This window comes from Polypterus senegalus, chromosome 3, assembly GCF_016835505.1.
Source record: "Polypterus senegalus isolate Bchr_013 chromosome 3, ASM1683550v1, whole genome shotgun sequence".
In the NCBI taxonomy this organism is placed as follows: Eukaryota; Metazoa; Chordata; class Cladistia; order Polypteriformes; family Polypteridae; genus Polypterus; species Polypterus senegalus.
In genome coordinates, this window is record NC_053156.1 from 201865512 (window position 1) to 201891195 (window position 25684).

Consider the following 25684-nt stretch of genomic DNA (forward strand, 5'->3'; position numbering starts at 1 on the left):
TATTTTTTAATCTAAACGGCATCACCCAAAACTGGAACAAACCCTCAGGGGTGATGACAGCTGTCTTCTCAATGCTATCCTTCCCCATCTTCCAATACCCGGAGCTCAAATCCAGGGAGCTGAATACTGCCGCCCCATGCAAAGATTCCAGGATGTCATGTACAAAGAGCATGGGACAGGCGTCATGTAAGGTATTCTTGTTCAGCTCCCAATAGTCCACACAGAAATGGTAGGTCCCGTCAGGCTTTTGAACGAGCACCGCAGGACTAACCCATGGTGAGGTGGTAGGCTCAATAACCCCATCCGTAAACATCTGGTCGACCCACTCCTTGACTATACCTCTTTTCAGAGGTGACACTCTATATGCTTTGCACCGTTCAGGGACCACCTTAGTCTGATCCAGTTTGCCCGTCCACATCAAGTGCCTCCTAAGCAGTGGTTGAACAAGCTCTGGCTGTTTAAGAATTGCCTTCTCAACTGGGCTGAACTCGTCAACAACCTGTGCGAAGTAATAAGTAAGTTATGCCCAATCTGTGTCTTCCTCCTGAACTGATGGACATCCCCACCACAACCCCCCCCCCCCATCTTGGAGAACTAGCCTCAGATCTTCGGTGGATGTAGCCTGCTTCAAATCCTTCTGTCTGTTCATGTAATCCCAGATACACTTGATAATGTTGAGATCAGGGCAATATGCGGGCAACACCATCACTTCCAGGACTACTGGTTCTTCTTTACGCTGAAGATAGTATTCAATGACATTGGCTGTATGTGTGGGGTCATGTCCTGCTGTAGAATAATTTTGGAGCCAATCAGACACCTCCCTGATGATTTCATGAAGGGTAAGTATGTGCTTATATTTCTCAGCACTGTGGACAGCATTAATCCTGACCAAATTCCCAACTCCATTTGTTGCAATGAACTTCCAGCATGTTTCACTGTTGCCTGAAGACACTTATCATGGCATCTCTCTGTAGCCCTTCAGCGAACAAACTGCCTTCTGTGACAACATTTCAGATTTTGACTCATCATCAGTCCTGAGCACCCGATACCATTTTTCTACACTGCAGTTCTTGTGTTTTCGTTCATTGTTGAGTCACCTGGCCTTGTTTCCACATCGGAGGTATGGCTTTTTGGTCGCAATTCTTCCATTAAAACCTCTGCTTGCCAGATAGTAGATGGGTCCCAGAGGTTTCTACTAGTTCTGAGCTGAGGGCTCTGCTGGACATCTTCTGATTTTGAAGGGAAGTAATCATAATGTATCTTTCATCTGCCGCACTAGGTTTCCATGATGTAATAATTTTTTTCCATCTGAATTATGTTTTTTTCATGCCGGTCTCAAGCTCAGATAAATAGGGAGGGTTACGTCAGGAAGGGCATTCAGTGTGAAATTTTGCCAAATCAATATGTGGACAGTTAATCCACTGTAGCAACCCCTAACAGGATCAGCCAAAAGAAGAACAAGAATGTGAATGATAAGAGTAATAACATTTGCTACTGAATGCAAAGATGAACATCTCTTTTGAAAATAAATCATATTAAATGGAATTTCTTAAAGTTGTTTCACTTTGAGACATTTTCAGTAAAATAACCCCTTTTAGCTTTGTTGTCTTTCTGTTTCATTCTGGATGCTTTGCGATGTAGATGGTTACTACTCTACACATGTCACACTCAATACTCAGGGAGCAACTAAATCTATATGTATCACCAGTTTACAGCAGAGAACATTTACACACTGTGAACGGCACCCGGGCACAGACAGGCGGACATGTTGTTATCAAACCACCACACGTTTATTAATCACAATATTTACAGTACTTAGGTCACCAAGACCCCCAAATAATGGTCACAAAGACCCAGTCACGTGCACAAACCCCAAATAGTCCTCAAAATCCTGGCCACAATGCCTTTCTTCGGGCCGCCTCCACACTCCTCTTGCTTCGTCCTACTTCCACCCGACTCCAGCCCGAATGAATGGAGACGGCCCCTTTTATAGATGACCCGGATGAGCACCTGGTGTTCCCGGCATTCCTTCTCTGACCACGCCCAAGTGTGGCGGAAGTGCCGGCTGTCCTCCCGGCTGCTCTCCGGGCGCCGTCATAAATCTTCCCCCCAGCACTTCCTGGTGTGGCGGGAGTGCTGGGGAAACAAGTCCCCAAGGCATTGGGGCTCCTGGCGGGACCACGGGCCCCTACAGGGAAGGGCTTCCATGCCCTTGACCCGTGGCCCCAAAGCAACCGGAAGGCAAACCCCGTGATCCAGGCAGGGCTCTGACCCTCTTCCGGTCCCTCCTGGCGTCCGGCGGGTCATGGCCCCTGGCATCCCTGACAGTGCCCACAGCCAGCGAAGACCACTTTCGTGGGCAAGGCGACCTGTCCCGAGGGCAGCAGAGCCCAGCGGGCCCCACTCGAGGATAGCCGGGGTCCGGCCCCGCACTCCTAGCAGGGACAGGGCGGAGACACAATCCGAGCACCAGCCCTTGGTGCATCCCTGTGCCTCGCACAGGTTGTGCTCCCCCCTGTTACCGACACCCCGGGGCCTCCTCGATCGGCACCCACTCCGAGACCTCCGCGCCTTTGGTCCGAGCCACTCGTTCCCCGTAGGCTCCTCCAGCTGTGGCGCAGCTGCGCGCGCAGAGAACATTCCGCTGGCGGCCCGACATCAGAGGGCTGTTCCGCCACGAAGGGTTCCTTCAGCCGCCGGGGTCCGTCCCTACAAAGAGAACACAGGGGCAGAACCGCTGCCAAAGCACCCAGCTCGTGCCATGCGGGCAGCGTTCCCCCTCAATCACCCGGCACTTGCCTGATCGGCACCCTCTCCGCGGCTTCCGTGTCCCTCGATGATGGAGTCGTCGGCACCGCCTGCTCTCTCTGCCTGCCTCAGGGATTCCCTCTGCTCCCCAGAGGGCAGCCAGCCATCTGCGTGCACCCAGCAGCGTCTCACCATATTGAAGCGGCACCCAGCCGCTTAATCCTCCCTTCACTCTTGGACGCCTTGACGGTGTGCGACTCCGTATTAACCAACACGAGCCCCTGTCCCGTCTGCATCCCCTTCATATCGGAGGAATCGGCACCCCGCCCTTTATTCCTCCGTTCACTCTGGGGCGCCATGGCGGTTTGAGACTCCTTATGGAATAAAAGCGCCTCTGTCCCGTCTGCGTCCCTATAGTGCGGCGCAAGACCGCAGCCGACTTCGAGGCGGGCGCTAGGACCGGGGCACTTAGCAGCCCGTGTCCATTCAGCGTCCTCACGGACTCCCCTCGCCAGCGCATACAGCCAGCGGCGCCCTCCTGTCGGAGGGCTGCTTACTCGGAACTGATCGTTGTCATCACAGCCTTTTTCAGCAGACCCTCCCGTATGCTTTACGGTCGGCTGTACTCACCGTCTCCGCTGTACCTCTCCGGCTGGAGATTCCAGCGTCGCGCTGTCCCGTTGTTGATTGAAACGTTCTCAGCACCGCGAGCGCCTTCCTCTCCAGTTCCAGCACCTCAGCCCGGAGGGCACATACAGTAGCACCTGCAACACACGCTGCCCGGCGGGCTGAAGGGACACCCCCAGCTCCGCCAAAGCAGCCGGCAAAGACGGGAAGTGAAGCGGCCGAGCCTACCTTTCTGTCAGCCTCCAGCGCCGGCCACTTCCTGTGGGCCTTCTCCTCCGGCCCAATCGGGTCTCCCCCCTGCCCGTGATGGACATTCCTTGGTCCCGCCTCTCTGCAGTCATCGGCGGGCCCGCAAGACACACCGTCCAATCGCGTGCCTGTCAGGGGGAGGGACTTCTGGTCGCGCCATCTTGCCTCCCCTTCTGCGGTGGCGGCGTGCCTGCCGGCAGCCCTGCTGTTGCCAGCGCCTTCGAGCTGCAGCGTCTCCTCCTCCACAGCCCTCGCGGCTGCCGCCCGCTGCGGAGCCCGCAGACCAGCATCGCCTGCCACCGGCGTGGATCCGGGAGGTCCCTGCCTGCAAAGAGAAAACACGCCCGGTCCCCATGGGCGGCTGCGCTAGGCAGGGAACTCACCTTCCCGGACTCGTCAAACCGAGGAGACTTCCTCGGCGTGGCCTTTCTTGGCGCCATGCGGTCCGGGCTCCTTCAGCAGCGGCCTGCTTGTAGGAGACCGCTGCACTCGTTGTAGGCACGCCACCTGCCCGCATCAGGGAAACATGGCCTTCCTGCGGACCCCTGGCGGTCCGTGGGGTTCCTTACCCAGCGGGGCTGTGTGCCGCAGCACCAGCGGTGCGTGGTGGGGTCCCCTGCTGCACCGGGCCGTCCACAACAATATTTTTTTGATCAGGTCTCCGCCTTGAAACAGGCGGAGCATCCTGCCGACTACGCCAGATGTGAACGGCACCCGGGCACAGACAGGCGGACATGTTGTTATCAAACCACCACACGTTTATTAAACACAATATTTACAGTACTTAGGTCACCAAGACCCCCAAATAATGGTCACAAAGACCCAGTCACGTGCACAAACCCCAAATAGTCCTCAAAATCCTGGCCACAATGCCTTTCTTGGGCCGCCTCCACACTCCTCTTGCTTCGTCCTACTTCCACCCGACTCCAGCCCCGAATGAATGGAGACGGCCCCTTTTATAGATGACCCGGATGAGCACCTGGTGTTCTCGGCATTCCTTCTCTGACCACGCCCAAGTGTGGCGGAAGTGCCGGCTGTCCTCCCGGCTGCTCTCCGGGCGCCGTCATAAATCTTCCCCCCAGCACTTCCTGGTGTGGCGGGAGTGCTGGGGAAACAAGTCCCAAGGCATTGGGGCGCTCCTGGCGGGACCACGGGCCCCTACAGGGAAGGGCTTCCATGCCCTTGACCCGTGGCCCCAAAGCAACCGGAAGGCAAACCCCGTGATCCAGGCAGGGCTCTGACCCTCTTCCGGTCCCTCCTGGCGTCCCGGCCGGGTCATGGCCCCTGGCATCCCTGACAACACACATACTCAAACTGTGTGAATTAAAGGACTCTAATTAACAATGTAACACTCATGTCTTCAATTTTTTAGACAAAGAACTGGAGAATCTATGCAATAATCCATGAACAACTTGGCCAGTACTATATCTCAAAGGCACTACTGCTGGCCTCTATCATACCATCACATCCAAAACAGAAAAAGGGGGGTGGGGATAAGGCTATGATAAAGTCAGACGCCTAGATTGCTTTTACTCTTCTCAGTTGTTATTCCTTTTTTTAGTATAAAAACATTAATGATTAGGTAACCAGTCACCTACCAAAATACTGCAATTCAAATTAGAAATATTTATATTTCTATGATGATTTTGTTATCTTGGACCACGCCCCTTTGATCATGGAGCTAAAATCATTATGCCCCAAATACTCATCTCGCAGCTGGCGTCTTAACCCACTTTTATTAGCAGACGAGAACTGTACAGAATTTATATACAAGCAAATAGATATTTTTTAGAGACAAATACATCCTCAGAGGTTTCTGCAGGAATACTCTAGGAAACCCAGGAGGCTTTCTTAAGAGGACAGATTATCTCATATCCTTCCCACATCTTTCCCATAGAAGTAAATTGGAAACCAAGAAAGTATCACAGCTAATCAGTAAAATTACCAAAATAGATCAAGAACATGCCAGGTGTCCAAATGAGGCATTTAATAGGGAAAGACTCTGCATTCAGAAAACAACCTCTTGACAACTAAAGAAATGGAACAACTCATTTTTAAATCAAGACATCATTACTATGAACATGGAGAAAAAGCTAATAAGATCTTAGCTCAACAAATCCACAAGCAGGAAGTTCAAAATGCAATCCCAGCAATCACCAACACAGATGGAGACAAAAATCACTGACCATAAAAATATAATGCAAACATTTAGAGACTGCCATAAGTCTTTATATTCTACTGAGTTTAAAGAAGACAAGACACAACCTAATGCATTTCTGGATGCATTACAAATACCACAACTAGACACTCTCAGTGCAAAGGAATTGGATAAGTCTCTGGCGCTATCAGAATTACTATAAGCTATATACTCACTTCAGAGTGGGAAAGCAGCAGGCTCGGATGGCTACCCTGATGAATTTTATAAAAATTTCCCAATTAAGCTAGCTCCCCTTTTATTAGCAACATTTACAGAAGCTAGAGACAATAAAATTCTACTTCAAACTTTTCACCAAGAATTAATTACCATCTTTCCTAAGCAAAATAAGGACTTAATACAATATGCATCATACAGACCAATTTCACTTCTGAATAATGATGTTAAGATACTCTCCAAAGTCCTAGCTAGAAGGACTAACAATTTGCTTCCTTCAGTAACATTACAAGACCAAATCATATTTATTAAAGGCAGACACTTAGCTTTCAATCTTTGACGCTTGTTTAATATAATATATTCACCTACAAAGTCTAACACCCGGAGATGATATTATCATTTGATGCAGAAAAAGCATTTGATATGGTTTAATGGAACAACCTTGTTACTACATTGAAGAAATTTGGGTTTGGCCCGAACATTTGTGTATGGATCAAACTACTGTATACCAGTCCAAAAGCTTCAGTTTGCATTAACAACATTAACTCAGACTACTTCAAACTAGAAGGTGGTACTGGACAAGGATGCCCCTTGTCTCCACTGCTTTTTGCAATCACCATTGAGCCACTGGCAGTTCACTGTCAAAATGTTTATTAGATAAAGGGGATTATCAGAGAAAGGATTGAACAGAAAATTTCTCTACACACATATGTATATATACTGTATATATTTCTATATAAAAATGTACATAATGTTGTGATATATTATGTCTGAAATATGCCAATTATTTCTATCAGCAAAATGCACAACCATCAACAGCTGAAACAAGATGTCATACCTTTACAACTAGAGAAAGAAAAATGAAAATAGCAGGCCTGATTGAAAGAGTTGACTAACTTACTGTAACTTCTCGCCAGACTGTACTTGGGGGGCCACAGCACTCCAGGCGAGGTTGATGTTGTTAAAATATAAAAAAAAATCCATTCCGATTTCAAAGATTGTTTTTAAATTGCTTTACATAGTTTTAAAATAAATATAACTGGAATTTTCTGTAATTGTTGCATGAAAGTAGTCTTGTATTAATGTACTTTAGACTAGTGCTGCAGTTCTCATCTGTAGGGTACATCGATTCTCCACTCAATGCCTGTCTCCCTTACCTCGCTCCTCTATTCAGTGCCAACCAATCGCACCAATTCGTGATCATGGAGGCTGAGCTCACATCTCTGTCTCGCTTTTCCAATCTCTTTGAGCCATCCACATCAGGACAGAAACCCACCACAACCAAAGGATTTTTTTTTATAAAAGAGAGCTTAACAACAGGTGAGTGTTGTCTTCACCAACCAGATACAAGCAGTCTGCAAGGCACCTTCCTCTCTAACCCTGCCTGTATCTGAGGTCTTGTGCACCAATGTTACAATATTTTTAGTTTTGGTAAACTTTTTTGCTGTGTAGTCAACTGCAGAAAAGTTTTAGAATTTGTCAGACTAGTTAAAAAAATATACAATATGGAAGAAAAGCAAATTGATATTAAAAGACAAACCTCTAATATTTAATTTTAGTTGTCATTCATTCATACAATATTTATCAACATTGGAAAGCTTTTACAGTCAATAATGTTCAGTAACCTTCATTCTTCCTTTAAAAATACAGGAACAGGCTGAATGAAAAGCAAAACTGGGCAGACATGAAGCAGGCTCAGCCTTTACATTGACTTGGAACCATCTGTGAGTTATTTTTCCTTTTTTTACCATAAGTTGTATGTAACTTGTGAATTACTTTTCTCCTGCTATTGATCCGGATACAAATGTAATTGTACAAGTTTTGTAAATGTAAAGCATTAAAAGGCACTTCATTTCTTATTCCATATAAAAACAGTTAATTAAAAAGGCATTTGGAATATACATGTAATATCAAACACAGACCCACACAAAAACTATCAACAATCCTTTGTTAAAATTCCAAAATGCATAATGCAATAGAATTCAGTAAACAAATTAAAATAATGAAATTGTTAAGTGGTGGTAGTACGTTAACGTATGATAGAATTATAAATTTATCATTTGCTAAGAGAAGTTTGGCACTCCATTTTCTTGCAAACACTGTAAATAAGTGATTTGGATCTAAAACACTACAAAGTTTTAAATTGAACTATCAGTTAAATAAAGTATAATATGCCTGTATTTCTTTTTCTAATTGCAATTTTAACATAAAGCAAATGTCCACCTAGTAAATACACAGAAGTAAAAACATTACCTTTGCCAAGAGACTGGGTTAACCAGTAGAAAGTGAAACGGTATTTTGTAACCTCCACATATTTAACTAAAGGCTTGTGAATTACATACAGCTGAGTAGCATATATCTCTTTGACATCTGGACTTGCAGTGACAGCCATTGATTTCTGTGGCCAAGAAACATTTAGGTTTCAGTGGCCAATGATGTAAGTTATAAAATATTGGAAAACATAATCTGGAATACAGATGGAGCCAAGACCAAAACTGTACAGGTAAAATAATATCCACTTAAACACACCACAAACTTATGCCAGATTTACATAAAGTCACCTATTATCTTTGTACAAGTAACATGTCAAATAAATAAACGCTTTCTATTCTCTTTACAAATGTTTAATAAAAACCAAAATGCATTAGAATTGCAAATTAGGAAAGTATAATGCAAATTAAAACAACAGGTATCAATGAACAGTTTAAGAAAAAAATATGCAATGTAAATTCTTCTGTACTTTTCAATTTCAGTGTTCTTTGATTTTTATGTGGTTGTGATTGGAAGCAGTGAAAGAAAGAAAATAAAAAAAGAAGAAATTATGGCAAATATGATTGGGGACTTTCAGTGTTAGTGCTTGACTTCCTTAAAATCAATCTGAAAAAAGGACACTATATATATACTGTATATCCATCCATCCATTATCCAACCTGCTATATCCTAACTACAGGGTCACGGGGGTCTGCTGGAGCCAATCCCAGCTAACAAAGAGATATCACTTTATCACTTTATGGGTTCTAGGCCTTAATTTAGGTGAAATTTGCAACAAATGGCTGTCAAGTACTTCTTATTTAAATGAGTTCACTCACGTAAAAGTGTACTTAACATATAGTATTGGATTTAGTGTTTGCTTTCCCATTAACACCTAAAACTTGTAGCCTACATTTGCATACTTTTAGTAAGGTGGGTGCAGTCACAGCGCTTGCCCTTGGCCACAGGTCATCTACTCAGACTCGGTCACAATAGTCTGCAACAAAGTGATACAGGCTTAATTTTGTCAAGTTGTAGGGCCAGGCTGTTGTGTATGCTTGAGAGATGACAACCTATAGACACTGACCAACAATTACAATGCATACACTGTATGCGTAAAAAAGGGAAAACTAGTATTTGGACTGTGCAAACAGAAAAGGGGCTAGTATGTCTGATGTCTCATGTTTGTACAACTATAAAAGAATGAAAAAAGTAAAGACAAAGGACTGAGACTGCAGCTGAATTTGCCATACCTGGAAAACTTTCTTATAGACAACCAGTGTTGGTGATAGAAATTTAAAACTGTGCTGTAAAGTTATTACACAATCATGTAATTTTTCATTTCCTATGATTCCTAGTGTAATTTAACATCCTTAAGGCAATAAAATCCAGGAACTGGTGTAGTTTGCTCTTTGACTAATAACTATATGATGTGCCACTGGTTTAAAGCAACTGTCCTCACAGTCATTATATACAATGTACACAATTTTAGAATATCTTGAAAACAAAAGAAATAACTATAGTATTCAGACTGTAATTAATCAGTCTTCCCCAGAAGATTATATAACATTGGAACAAAATGACAGTAACACATCAATTTATTCACTCATTTTACTGATCCTCCTTAATCAAATTTGAGAAAATTACAAAAGGCAATATACTATCCTGGCAATCTCAAGTATGAGATAGTGACCAACCTAGCACTGGATTACTGTCCAATACACAGCACTATACATTCATAGCCACATCATTCATGCACACATTAGCGCAAAGTCTTAGTGGACCAACTGAGAGTTGCCCATAAAATAAGCAAACTAATGGCAACATAAATGCATGAAAAAGGAATGATTTACACATAAACCAAAGCATATTACTTTACCTATTACACAATGGTGAAGAAGTCACATGAATTTGGAATGCATGGTTGCCTCTAGAATTTAATTACTCAGTGGATGATTAAACCTGAAGAATGACTTCTGGAATTGTCCATGTATGTAAGAAAAAAAAAAAAGAGGTATCTCGCTACACAGTGAAAGACCAGTTCAATACTGAAAGTACTTTGCCAAGTCAAATACATAGCCGATTAGTGGAAAAAAAGTTTCAAATCAATCTGTACATCTAAATATAATTGAGCATGCATTTCACTTTTCAGATTTTTCGAAAGAAACAGTAGCTGAAAGGGCCGGAGCAAAGGGAAAGAAAAGAAAAGCATCTCAGAAGAACAAAAGACTGATGGATGCCAGTGTATTACAGTCTCAATGGTGTTCATTGGATATAAAATATCTGTAAATATCTGTAATCAAAGGGAAAGTTTAATGCTACTACAATTTAATTTAACTTATTAATTCGCCAAAACATACAGTAGATTCACTTGTAATATATAGCTACTGGGAGGTGAAAAATGTAATAATAATAATTCTTTATATTTATATAATGTTTTTCTCACTACTCAAAGTCCTTTTCATAGTGACTGGGGAACTACTTCATCCACCACTAATGTGTGAATTTCCCCTTGGGATTAATAAAGTATTAATAAAGTATCTATCTATCTATCTATCTATCTATCTATCTATCTATCTATCTATCTATCTATCTATCTATCTATCTATCTATCTATCTATCTGTCTATCTAATGTGATGCAACAGCAGCCATTTTTGTGCCGGTATGCTCACCATACACTAGCTGTTAAGTGGAGAGAGAGAGAGACAGAGAGTAGGAGAATTAGAGACAGGAGATGATTATGGGGCCAAAATGACTAGGCCATAGAGGGAAATTCAGCCTGGATATCGGGGTACACTCTGCTCTTTACGAAGGATGCCCCGAGATCTTTTACAGTATGACCATGAAGAGTCAGGACCTCGGCTTTACATCTCATAAGAAGGACGCCAGTTTTACAGCACACTGCTCCCATCACTGCACCGAAACATTGGGATTGACATTCAGACCACAGGGTATGTGTCCCCTGCAGACCTCACCAACACCTCTTCCAGCAATACTTTTCCTTGATGATCTCCCCATCCAAGTATTGGCTGGACCCAAACATGCTCAGAGTTTTTTATCTTTTACACTGAAATACTCATTGAACAGCTAATTTTAAAATCCTTAGTCTAATAGGCATTCTCATGTATCACTGCCTTTTTTTTTTACTGTTTTTATTTTCTCCACTATTGAGTTATTTTACATTTTATACTGTTTTCAAAGTTTTTAGTTCATGAAATTTATTATATAATGAAATTAGACCCTAACAGTTCAATAGTCTCTGTATTCTGAATATTATGTAAGGATCAACACAGACAGGTTTCTCTTTTAACAGTCTGATGGTGAATGGAAAAGTAATGAGTTTTCAATAACAGCACACACAGACAGTAAAGTGATGAATTTAGTACGGTATGCAGCTGTGTAGGTTTTGTTTGATCAGGCATACTGCCACTGAAGGATCATTGTTTTATAGCATAAACAAGAATGAGGTAGGTTGCCTTTCAAAACATTCTAACTGCCAGGCTTTAACTGAAAATGAGGTAATGCTTTAGTTTAGATACTGAAAAATGCATCTGTTACTCATTTACTATTATGTAACAAGATCTTAATAAACACTTCTTTGGGGCTTCATAACACTTACAAATCATCAGTAAAGTGTTTGTTCATCTCTGCAATGTGACCTACTAACAAAACTTCACTTTGGGGTGGTCAGAGGTGGCTCAACTGAGATGTATTTTACTTGATGTAACATATTTAGTACAAGACTTGTGAATACTTCGTATTTAGAAGTGATTCTACCATCACAACACTGATATTTTGTGTTATGAAGAGCAAAAGAAACCTTTGTTAAGGTCTTGTTACATAAGAGTAAATGTATTTTTGCAGTTCCTAAACTGGTTACCAAATATTCAGCACATTTCAAAGCATAACATCTTAAAGTCATCCCTATATAGTACTAGAATAGTGTCTGCGTCTACTCTTGTATTTAATTTCATCTGATCATTTTGTGGGTTGTAGCAATATATAGAAACAAATGAAGAAAAATGTTAAGTGGTTTGGTTTTTATGTTTTCTTTTTGGTCAAAATAATTAAAATTGCAGTCTTCTTGGTATTAAAAAGTTACTGCTAAACTCATAATAAATAAAGAATAGTTAAAAGTATCAATTGATGAATATACATACATGTTTGCTTTACCTGTAAGATCAAATTAATTTTTTCAGGCTTTGCAATACTGCCTTAAACACTAAAAGAACATGTCTGTTGCATTAGCCAAATTCATAATCTAAGTAGGCATTATATCCTCACCTCCCTAGCCTGTATCCCTGGCCTGTAAAAGGATGAAACTCTTTCTTTCTTGGGATATATTGCTCCTCCTTGTAGTCTTTCACTTTCACTTCCAGCTCTTCTTCAGGAAAACTTCTTTCCAGCTCATGGGGCAGTTCCCTTAAAAATGTAAAATGAAAAGAAACTTAACAGAGGAAAGATATTACTCTTACTTAAGCATTTGTTACTAGTAGATTTTATTTCCCTTTTTTCTAAACTACATGACTGTGTTTAAGCCATCAGATATATAATTTTTACCCAATGTAAGAAATTTTCAGCAAGAAGAAGAAAAAAGTAAACTTTTTTAGTTTTTCCTTATAGACCAGTATAACAAAAAGGAATCATTGTGGCATTACCATTCGTAGACACAAGAATCTAAAGACTAAAAATACTTGGACGGTTATTTGTAAATAAAGCATACATGAGGGACGAGCAAACACAAATACAATATAAAATAATAACCCCCAATGTGCTACAGTGTATTTATTATGCCTGGTTAATTACAACTAGACTACTGATATCTGGAAAAAAAACTATTCTACTCTTACACCTTTGAAAGGGAACAATTTGCTGCTTTTACAATGTATTTTTCATTGTGATTAAGGAAACCCACAGATTACAAAACAATGACAATTATTCAGTACATAGATTTTCACAAGATATTGAATTAGACATTGTGGATGCAAATAAATGATGAATAGATAAAATACTCTAAATTATTTTGTCAGGTGATAGGAAAAAAAATCAAAAGCAATCGTTTTTACTTGCCCTCTCTTTATAGATTCCAGGAACTGTTGGTCTTCAGTATCAGTATAACTCCTAAGACTTCCATCATTTACAGTAAATCCATTCTTCCACAGTTTCACAACAATCTCTGCCTTCAAATCAATGGTAAAAAAGGAATTACTTAGAAAGAAAATAATTGACAATTAATTGACTTTAAAGCATTAATTTTAATATAATCACTTTTCCTGTAATAAAAGCAATAATATAGCATTATATACTAGTAATAATTTTATTTTAATTTTGGGCACAATCAGACAAAAACTCTATATAAAATTCAAATGGTAAACATTTCTGGAAATTGACTTTTCAAAATAATATATATTATTTTAGTCTAATAAATATTTCCCTAACTAAATGCATCTTCAATATCAGCACTTTAACTTAAACTCCTAATCTGTTACAGTAGAACACTGGATTTAATTTAGGCATCTATCCTCTGAATGAAAATAAATAAATCAATCTATCCATTTCTGAACCACTTTCAAGGCAGCTCCATTAATGTACATCAAAAAATTATACAAAAATGTAAATATGAGAGGTGAACAGAAGTATAATTAGGAAACATCCAAAACCTCTGTATCATTCTGTAAAAGTAACAGAAATGTCATATTCCTAGAAAGCTTAAAAAAATGATAATGTGATCTTGATTTATTTTACAAAATGCACTTTACATAATAAAGCAGATTTTCAGCACCAAGGAAAAAATAAATGGGACTATTTTCCACACATTTAAAATTTAATACTTCGTATTAAAATGTAACCCAAGTTAAAGCATTAAGATTTGATGAGGTTTATTTTAATATATTTCCCATGAAGTGTAAATATTTTAATATACAGAAGAGCAGCACACCTAGAGACATCTCAACCAGAAGCAGACAGTAAATTTGGTAGTTAAAATGTGAAGCTATGTTTTCTCTGAGGATTGAGGACTGGAGTGAAATTTTTTATATATGAAAATAATATTTCAGTAAGCAAAAGGTTCTTTGATTCTGAAACAAATCAGAGAAATTCATCTATAAACCATTAAGTAGGCATATAGCTTAAAAGGAAACACGTTAGGTATGTATGCAGGAGGAAGAAAAGTGAAAGACTAGAGTTCAGACAAAAAGGCAGCCATTAGAAAAGATGAAGACAAAGACTGAAAAAGTTAGTTGGTAGTTCAGTGCATGAGAAATGTGTGATCCAAGCTTGCGAATAAGCTTAATTTCTTATTTTCTCCTTTGAATGGTATCTTTAAAACTATGTGAAAAGACACAGACAGAAAAATCAGTGCAGGTATGATTTATGGGAAAGATATGTTCTGCAACAGGCTTTCAGTTTTTGCTTCTGACAGTTCAGGCATGTTTACTGAAGCAATCTAAAAGCAGTCTCAACTTCAACTAAGCTGAGTACTGGACACTTTAAAAGTTCCTGGCAGAGTGCAAGACCTAGACATGGGATCAATCCATCACAAGGCTATGCATAAGCACAGGGGGTATGGAAGGAAGAACAGAGGACCTAGAGAAAAATACATGTAAACATTGGAAGAATCTGAAAAATTCCTGACAAGCAGCAGCAGGATGCAAGATTTGAACAAAAAACATTGGTCCCACCCCAAAATTCCATATATGTGGATATAATTTTCTCAAGCATAAAAACCTTTTAATATGCGTTTTATATGTAAGTGATCTTTAATATGTTTTAGTGCTTGTGCATAATTCGCAAGCATGTTAGCCATTATATTTTCCTCTAGGTCAGAGTTTCTTAAACTGTTTTTTTCTTTCAACCAGATCTTGCCTTTCTTAGTTGTCTTCAAGACCCATGCCTATCCATGCCTATCTTTAGATCGGGGAGGGAATTCCCCTAGGAGGGGAGCAATGTTGATTGCTTAAACAATGCAATGGTGACTCACAACCCTACACAGTCCAACAACGGCAACCTGTGACCCATAGTTTAAGAAACTGCTCTTGGTTATTGGGGCTGTGTAAATATAGTTTATAATAATCCATTCAGAATATTTTTAAAAGTGCTCCACAAAATTAGAATAACAGCGGACATAAGGTACATTGACAAAACGGCAATATAAAAAAACACAAAAAGTAATTTTGTTGTGTTACACAATGACAATAAAGTGCTTGAATTGAACTTGAACTAAGAGGTCGGAGAAGCTACTTCAAAATGGCTCATAACATCTGTGAGATAGTGATGATGTCAGCATGGATTCATGTCAAGTACTGGCAACTTTCTAATGTCACCTAATATTAAAATAATGTGTAGTGATTTTTTTCAAAGTCTTCTCTTTAGTCACAAATTAAAAATATATTTGCAGAAAGCTACCGGTAGAAAACACCACAGAAATATTCTACTTGCAAACAGTATTAAAATAACATTCAAACAGTAACCCTCATCCTAAAAGAAACTTCATAGTATATGGGCAGTCTTTTTTAACAACCTATGACTTTATACTCAATATATCCTGCTCAAAATTCAAATTTCAGGACTAATTTAAAAATGAGTTAATGCAATACTGCTTCACCACCTGCTCAAGCAAAAAAAAGTTCATAAAAGATTTATTAACAATACATACTGTACATTTAAATTACTAACTAATAAACGTCTACCAGATATTAGATAGATTACATTACCTTTCATCTCAAACTGCTGTACTGGGTTAAAATATTATCTAGCTATTATGCTGCTATCACATATAAATAATTAAACATAAGAAAGAAGGGCAAATACATTTAAAAAAATAAATACTTTATTGGTATGGTCCACGATTCTGCGCTAGTATAAGCAGATTCAAAAGGAGTAGAACATATAACTGCACTGGTGCCTCAAGAGCACTAGTGTCTACTAGTTTTCACAAAAAACAACCTTTGTAGGATTTTAGATATTGATTCTATCAGTTATTGAAATGTACACTAGGACTTTAAATGCCTCTCTAGTAGTTATCGTGTTTATGCATGGCACACTACAGCCACTAACCTGGAGTTAGAATGAAAACAAGCTGCTCATAATGACCTAACAGGAAAAGGTACAAATAAGGTGGGATGCTACACTGCCATTAAAATCTTTAGTGTTTTAACAATTTGCAAAAGATATGACCATCTTATGAAGAAAACACTAGTTCAATCTCACATATGCATTCAACTTTTAAACTTTTTTATTTATTTATATAGCACACTTAAAAAAACTAGAAGTTGACCAAAGTGCTTGCTTTGCATTGAATAAAAGGAATCACTATGAAATAAAAGCCAGATAAGGAATTATCAAGAAAAACAAAAGGTAAACATTGTACATACATCAACACACAAACATAAATAGCTTACATAAAATTTTGCAAAATAAAATACATACATAAGATGAACACAGTATAAAAAATACAAATAGAAAGATTTAAACACTCAAACTCATAAACTAAAAAGCAAGTGAATAAAAGTGCTTTTTTAGCAGAAACTTAAAACTAAGTGTGAGATCAAACCTAATTACGAGGGGCAAAGCGTTCCATAATTTAGGGCCAGCCACTGCAAAGGCGCGATCACCCTTCAGCTTCAACCGTGTGCGTGAGACAGTAAGCAATAGCTGATCTGAAGACCTCAGCTGCCAGGCTGACGAATATGAAACAAAAAGATCAGCTAAGTACAGCGGAGCTGACCCATGTGGCTTTAAAAACAAACAATAAAATCTTAAAATTCACCTTGTAACTAGCAGGGAGCCAGCAAAGAGAGGCCAAAAACAAAGCGATGTGATCCATTTTTTTGCTTGCTGGTCAAAACTCTAGCAGCTCCATTCTGCACCATTTGCAGGTAAGACAGAGTTGTACTAGATACCTCAACATACAAGGCATTACAATAACCCAAACAACACATGACAAAAGCATGAATGAGCTTTTGTGGGTCATTAAATGACAAAAATGGCTTGACTTCATTGATCGCCCTGAGGTAGAAAAAAACTTACCTTTACCACAGCACTGATCTGTATGTCAAATTTAAAACCTGAATCCAAGATCACCCTGAGCACAGGGCTTTAAGTACTGAGCAAGTGGACCCAATGTGCTTGCAATATTTCAGATAACAGTGGATTGACCACATAAAATTTCTTCAGTTTGCAACTAATTTGACTGCAGGAAGTTAAGTGCCATCCAATGTTTTATATCAGCTAAGCAGTTAAAAAGCTTTGTCACCGACTCCAATTCCCCTGATTGCAATGGGAAGTAAATTTGGGTATCATCAGCATAACAATGATACGGGATGTTATAATTGTTTAGTATAGAGCAGAATGGTAACATATAAAGAGAAGAGCACCGAACTTAAAACAGACCCCTGGGGTGCCCCACAGGTTAGAGAAGCAGTAGGAGACGCTGAACTACCAACATATACAGAAGACGTCCTGCATCTGAGGTAATCCGCAAACCACTTAAGGGCAGTACCCCGAATACCAACCCAACATTCAAGCCTGTTAATCAGAATGTCATATCAAATCTGTCAAACACAGTGCTCAAATCCAATAAAATTAGCACTAAGCACTTCCCAAATCAGCTTCCAGCAGTAGATAATTTGTCACTCTTAGCAATTCTGATTCTGTGCTGTGAAATGTTCTGTATCCTGACTGAAACTTAACAAGAATATTGTTATGCTCCAAAAAAGCCTGTAGCTGGGAACCTACAACTTTCTCCAAAACTTTGGCGAGAAAGTCATTTGGAAATGGGACAAAAGGTACTAGGAACCAAGGGATTAAGGTTTGCCTTTTTTAACAGGTGTTGAAACACTGCATGCTTAAAGCACATAGGAATAGTCTCCATCTGCAATAATCTATTAACAACTGACAGCACATTACGACCAATTACATCAAACACTCCTTTAAAGAATTGAGCAGGCATAAAATCAAGAGGACAAATAGACGGCTTCATACAACTTACAATTTTCGTCAGGTCCGAAAATGAGACTGGCTGAAACTGATGAAGTTAAGATAAGTGAAACATGCCCACCGACAGATCCTGAGCAACAGGTACAATATTAGCTCTGATATCAGTAATTTTACTGATGAAGTATTGCAAAAACTCATCACAAGAGAGTAACGACCCAGCATTTGCAGAACTCCAAGAAGGTTTAAGCACAGCATCAACAACATTAAATAATACTCGAGGATTATTACAGTTGCTCGCAATAACATTTGAAAAAAAAATGTTCTTGCAGCCTTCACAGCTTCAAAAAGAGTCATTGAAAATGTCATAGGAGACAAGTATGCAATCCTTCCCCCACATTCTCTCAGTCTTTCTACATGTCCTTCTCATAGAATGCGTAGCATCATTAAAATACAGCTGTCTTCTGGTTTTACGTTTCTTTTCTTTCATTGGAGCTACAACATTCAAAACACCCACACAAGTAGATGTGAACTGATTCACAAGCTCATCAATGCTGAGATCCAGAGAGGATGCTTCACCCCTAGATGATAAAGAAAGTTTCATAAGAATTACAGAAAAGGTATAAATAAAATAAATAAAGTTGCACAACCAATTACTAGGAGGATCAGGCACTGATTGGCATCAAACGTAATAAAGCTGTGATCTGAAAGATATTCATCATCCATTTCAATGTTATAAACAGAGAATCCTGATGAAAAATACAAAGTCCAAGGTATGACCATGTTTATGAATTGGTCCTGTAACTCCGTCTTCTTCTTCTTTCGGCTGTTCTTGTTAGGGGTTGCCACAGCGGATCATCTTCTTCCATATCTTCCTGTCCTCTGCATCTTGTTCTGTTACACCCATCACCTGCATGTCCTCTCACACCACATCCATAAACCTTCTCTTGGGCCTTCCTCTTTTTCTCTTGCCTGGCAGCTCTATCCTTAGCATCCTTCTCCCAATATATCCAGCATCACTCCTTTTGCACATTTCCAAACCATTGCAATCTCGCCTCTCTGACTTTGTCTCCCAACTGTCCAACTTGACCTGACCCTCTAATGTACTTATTTCTAATCCTGTCTATCCTTGTCACCCCCAATGCAGATCTTAGCATCTTTAACTCTGCCACCTCCAGCTCTGTCTCCTGCTTTCTGGTCAGTGCCACCGTCCTCAACCCATATAACATAGCCGGTCTCACTACCGTCCTGTAGACCTTCCCTTTCACTCTTGCTGATATCCGTCTGTCACAAATCACTCCTGACACTCTTCTCCACCCATTCCACCCTGCCTGCACTCTCTTTTTCACCTCTCTTCCACAATCCCCATTACTCTGTACTGTTGATCCAAAGTATTTAAACACATCCACCTTCGCCAACTTTACTCCTTGCATCCTCACCATTCCACTGACCTTGCCTCTCATTTACACACATGTATTCTGTATTGTTCCTACTGACCTTCATTCCTCTCCTCTCTAGAGCATATCTCCACCTCTCCAGGGTCTCCTCAACCTGCTCACTACTATAGCTACAGATCACAATGTCATCAGCAAACATCATAGTCCACGGGGACACCTGTCTAATCTCGTCTGTCAACCTGTCCATCACCATTGCAAATAACAAAGGCATCAGGGCCGATCCCTGATGCAATCCCACTTCCACCTTGAATGCATCCATCGCTCCTACCACAGACCTCACCACAGTCATACTTCCCACGTACATATCCTGTACAACTCTTACATACTTCACTGCCACTCCCGACTTCCTCACACAATAGCACAGCTCCTCTCCTGGCACCCTGTGAAATGCTTTTTCCAGGTCCACAAAGACACAATGCAACTCCTTCTAGCCTTCTCTATACTTCTCCATCAACACCCTCAGAGTAAACATCGCATCTGTGGTGCTCTTTCTTGGCATGAAACCATACTGCTGCTCACTAACCATCACCTCTCTTCTTAACCTAGCTTCCACTACTCTTCCCCTTAACTTCATGCTGTGGCTCATCAATTTTATCCCCTGTTACTACAGTCCCGCACATCCCACTTATTCTTAAATATTGGCACCACTACACTTCTTCTCCACTCCTCAGGCATCCTCTCACTTTGCAAAATTCCATTAAACAATCTGGTTAAAAACTCCACTACCATCTCTCCTAAACACCTCCATGCTTCCATAGGTATGTCATCTGGACCAACGGCTTTTCCATTCTTCATCCTCTTCATAGCTGTCTTTACTTCCTCCTTGCTAATCCGTTGCACTTCCTGATTCACTACCTCCACATCATCCACCTTCTTCTCTCCCTCATTCTCTTCATTCATAAGCCTTTCAAAGTACTCTTTCCATCTGATCAACACACTCTCCTCGCTTGTGAGTATGTTCCCATCTTTATTACCCTAACCCGCTGCATATCTTTCCCAGCTCGGTTCCTCTGTCTAGCCAATCGGTACAGGTCCTTTTCTCCCTCTTTAGTGTCCAACCTCTTATACAACTCATCATAAGCTTTTTCTTTAGCCTTCGTCACCTCTCTCTTCACTTTGCGCCTTATCTCCTTGTACTCTTGTTTACTTTCTGCATCTCTCTGACTATCCCACTTCTTCTTTGCCATCCTCATCCTCTGTATACTCTCCTGCACTTCCCCATTCCACCACCAGGTTTCCTTTTCCTCCTTCCTCTGTCCAGATGTCACACCAAGCACCCTTCTTGCTGTCACCCTTACTATATCTGCTATAGTTTTCCAGCTGTCTGGTAATTCTTTACTGCCACCCAGTGCCTGTCTCATCTTCTCCCTAAACTCATCCTTACAGTCTTCCTTTTTCAACTTCCACCATTTGATCTTTGGCTCTGCCCTCCACCTCTTCCTCTTCTTGATCTCCAACGTCATCCTACAGACCACTATCCTCTGTTGCTTAAGTACACTTTCCCCTGCCACTACTTTGCAGTCTTCAATCACCTTCAGATTGAGTCTTCTGCATAGTATGTAATCTACCTGTGTGCATTTTCCTCCACTCTTTTACGTCACCCTATGTTCCTCCCTCTTCTTAAAATACATAGTCACCACAGCCATGTCCATCCTTTTGGCAAAATCCACTATCCTCTGACCTTCTTCATTCCTCTCCTTGACACCATACCTACCCATCACCTCCTCCAGGCGGCGCCCCGGTGCCTGGATATCCCTGGAGCCCAGCACTTCCGCCACACCAGGAAGTGCTGGGGAAGATGACAGGGGACACCCGGACGGCTTCCGGGTGCGCAGCCGGCACTTCCGCCACACTGGGGCGTGGCTACGGAGGAATGCCGGGAAGCAGCTGGAGCCCATCCGGGTTCCTATTTAAGGGGCCGCCTCCCTCCAGTCATTGGTGGATGTTGGGTGGAAGTAGACAGAGCTGGAGAGAGGATTGGAGGCAGACAGGAGAAAGGCACAAGGACTGTGAGGCCTGGACATTTGGGGGAACGGTGTAGAAGGCACTGGGAAGTGCACTAAAGCAAAAACCCTGTAAATATTGTGAATAAAGTGTGTTGGGTGAACTTACGATGTCCGCCTGTGTGTGTCCGGGTCAGCGTTCACACATGATTGATTCCAAAAAATCAGACAATTCTTGGATTAAATCCTTACATGAGTGGGAAGGTCTATACACCACATTAATCAATTGAACCTCAAAGCTAGAAAAAGTCACAGTAGGTAATAACCAACATTTAAAGTGCTAAAAAAAACCAAACTGCAAGCCGGAGGAGAAAGTTCAGAAAAAGGCTTAGGTCACTCTTGCTCAGCCAAGTATCTGTCAGAAATAAGAAGTCCAATTCACGAGAGATAAAAGCTTACTTTAAACTAATTTTTTTTCCAATAAACTTCTAGCATTGAACAATGCGATTTTAATAAAGAAGCATTTGCTCATTAAATGTTGTGGAGCTCCCAGTAGGTTCAGGTTACCATAATTAACTCCAGGGAGACATCGGAGAGATCCAACAGGCTTATCCATGGCCACAGGTGGAAGACCAGTTTATTTAAGTTGAAGGGTCCGGCAGATAAGAAAAAGATTCCGCTTGTCACAGCATTCCCAGATCCGAGCATCAAATGATTGATGAAACAAAGACAGTTTCAGCTTAATCCTCACCAAAACACTACTCTGTTTACCCCAGTGCTTCTTACCGCACTTCCTCCGGTGCTGCTGGATGCAAGACAAGCAACATACACCTGACAAGATCATGAGTAGAATTTACAGTACATCCATTTTTTAATGAGGTCAGATGCCATCAGTTGTGCTGGATAGAATAATGCTGATGTAAATGGATGTACATTACTTTACCAACAAATTCTCACCTGTGTCCAGACTGCAACCATTTCTTTGAACTTTATGTGCTAACCAGGGAACCCTTTGCAAATGGTCTTTCAAAACCCAAAGTGCAATGTATTAGACAAAGCATAGGTGGTCTTTAGGTAAATGTCCTTAATTGTTTATTTTCCCTAGGTGCAAGTTCATAACTTAATTTGTATTACTACTGTGTTCTTTTTAGCAAGTGTGTCCTTTATCTTCTCTTCCACCCTTTTTTCTTTTTGTTTTGTTTTCTTCCTTTATTTTTAAAGCACAGTGCACTCACATTAGGACTGGTTTTAGACTTGCTTACATATGTTTGAGGAATCATGTTATAAATCCTCAAAATACAGTAAGTGTAATCAAAATACTCCAATGCTAGAGTTCTGCATAATCGCCGAACTGGTCAGCAGACAATTTACAACCTGAATATTTAATATATGCATATTGTGCCTGTATAACATTATTGTTATCATCATTATGATTATTCTGTCCTAATATTAATGTGATCAATTAGTGAAATTAGTGAAAATTAATACAAAAACCCTGACCATACAACTGAGCCATCATGTGTGAGCTTTTTAATTAAACATATTTACTTTTTAAAGCTGAAATTCTGTTTGAAAACTAGAACTACCATCAATCAATTAATTTATTCATTATATTTTATCGTTATATATTATTTATACTCCGTTGCTAAAATGCTAAGTCAAATTTATATTCATTTTTTATTAGTACTGAACTGCTAGTTTTCTCTGGCATCATTTATTAAAAATGGGGGGAGGGGATGGAACAGGGAGCAATTAATAGCTTTGCCTACGGCAAAAACACTAGAGCCGGCCCTAAAGCTGACATCATTTTTTTCACTCAATGCTGATCTTGGTATACTTCATAACCAGCTGCAATGTCCAAGAAAAGAAAAGCTGATAAAAGAGAGAAGACAGTTTTACGACAGACATGTGGAAAAGCATACAATTGTGATAAATAAATAGGTACTAGTCTGTCTTGTTTGTACAGAAGCAAACATTCAATGAAGTTAAAAATTATATATATATATATATATATATATATATATAAATCATGTTTTATGAATAAACTTTCAGAATTGTGACAACATAAGCTTTTGAAATGTAGCAAAATAGAAAGTTGAGTAAGGACAGGAGAGTGACACTGATGAAAGGATTTAAAAACACAATACCAATTGGCATTGGCCATGGTTTTTCTGGTGTTAACTGTGATGGGTCTGGTTCCAGCAGAACTGGAGACAATGGAATGTGGGAAAACTGACTAGAAGCATCTGTACATGACTCGTGCATGTTATGTTCACATATAAATATAACAGGATCTGCATGCATACATATATGAACCTATACTAATAAAAGGCAAATCCCTCACTGACTCACTCACGCACTCACTCACTCACTCACTCACTCACTCACTCACTCACTCACTCACTCACTCACTCACTCACTGACTCATCACTAATTCTCCAACTTCCCGTGTAGGTAGAAGGCTGAAATTTGGCAGGCTCATTCCTTACAGCTTACTTACAAAAGTTGGGCAGGTTTCATTTCGAAATTCTACACGTAATGGTCATAACTGGAACCTATTTTTTCGTCCATATACTATAATAGACTTCTGCTCGATGCCCTTGGGAGGCAGAGTTACGCCTCCCACATAATTTAGTGCCTGCCCATATAAGGCCGTCCGTCAGTGGCAATCCAATAGAAACACTGCCGCTAAATATTCACGGGTGAAGGACTGTGCTTATGCAGAGGAAGATGAGATGGTCAGGATGGTGTTTGGAACAAACTCGGCGAAACTGCGAGAGAAACTTTTAAGTACCAGGTCTTAGCTAACATTAAATACAGCCGTGGACATTGCACGAGATGGCACCAGCACAGCTGGAAACCTTCGATGCATGTACACAGAGCGGCTCACGTGAAATGACGCAGTGCATAGACAAAAAGCAACAGTTCCAAAGAGTGCTGAACAAAAAACGAATTACACAATTGAGAAGGCAACAAAAAAATATGAAGCGTGTGATACATACAATCATATTCATAAGTGCAGCTACTGCGGAAACAAAGACACGGTGGAAAAAGTCAATGTCCCGCTAAAGGAACACAGTGTAAAAAAAAACCCGTGCATGCAGTCTGTCACGTCTCAGATAAAGAGTAAGACGAGCTGTTTATTGATGCAGTAAGAAACGAATCGATAAATGAAACCTGTTATCTCTACAATGATTGACAAACACGGAATGTAACTTGAACACATCCTACAAATACGAACCTGATTGAAAGAAATAATGATAATCAAATCCTTGATGACAGCAACACTCCTAACACTCACAATTACTGTATATTGAAACTCATGTTACGTTATTTTAAAAATGTTCCCTTTTCTTTTTCATAACTTCTTTAACACACTACTTCTCCACTGCGAAGCACGGGTATATATATATATGTATATATATACCACGATCTACATACGCTCAAACAGATAAACCACATTCCGTGGCGCAATGGTAGAGGCTTCGCCTCTAGCGCCGAGGTTCGATTCCCGAGAGGGGGTGCACTGAGTATGTACGCGCGCTTCCCGATTCATTTTACCTTCGCATCCCCTTGGTTTGAGATGTATGAAAAAATATGCGGTTAACACAGAAAAACAGATCACCAATTGAAGCTTTATGAATAATGGATACTTTATTCGCCATCAATGATTGTTTTGGTAAAGCCATACTCAGTGTATTCATTAGATGAACGGTAAAAAAGTAAGACCGAGGGGAGGGTGACTTATTGAGGCAGGCCAAACCACAATAGCACGCGGGCTTGATGTACTGTAGTGCACGTCAACTCGATCTGAATTGCGCGATCACATTCGAAAAAATATATCTTTTCAAGTTCTATTTAGTCCATATGTGTCAATTTCAAGACCTGAATGCAATGCAGAAGATACAGAAAGCAGAAGAGTTAAAGAAGAATCTGACACTTCAGCAGACGTTTTTACCCGTGCAAAATCACAAAGTGATTTCAAGTGAAGCTGCTTTTATGGGAGACACAAATGCACCAGTGCAACTTGCCCCACTTTCTCTGTTACCAAGTAATGTTGAACCAAGTCGGCACAACGGTGTTCCCAAATACGCACTTTGCTGAT

General features: G+C 40.5%; 1 protein-coding gene across 2 annotated transcripts in view; it reads right to left on the reverse strand.

Annotated features, from left to right (window-relative positions):
* The window catches only part of ubxn2a (UBX domain protein 2A), a 72890-nt gene that overhangs the window by 21440 nt on the left and 25766 nt on the right, over positions 1–25684 (reverse strand). For both annotated transcript variants that reach the window (XM_039748368.1, XM_039748369.1), the window contains 2 exons: positions 13317–13426; positions 12531–12668 (listed from right to left, as the gene is read on the reverse strand). In XM_039748368.1, coding sequence (XP_039604302.1) covers positions 12531–12668; positions 13317–13426 — 248 coding nt within the window. The remainder of the gene's footprint in view (positions 1–12530; positions 12669–13316; positions 13427–25684) is intronic.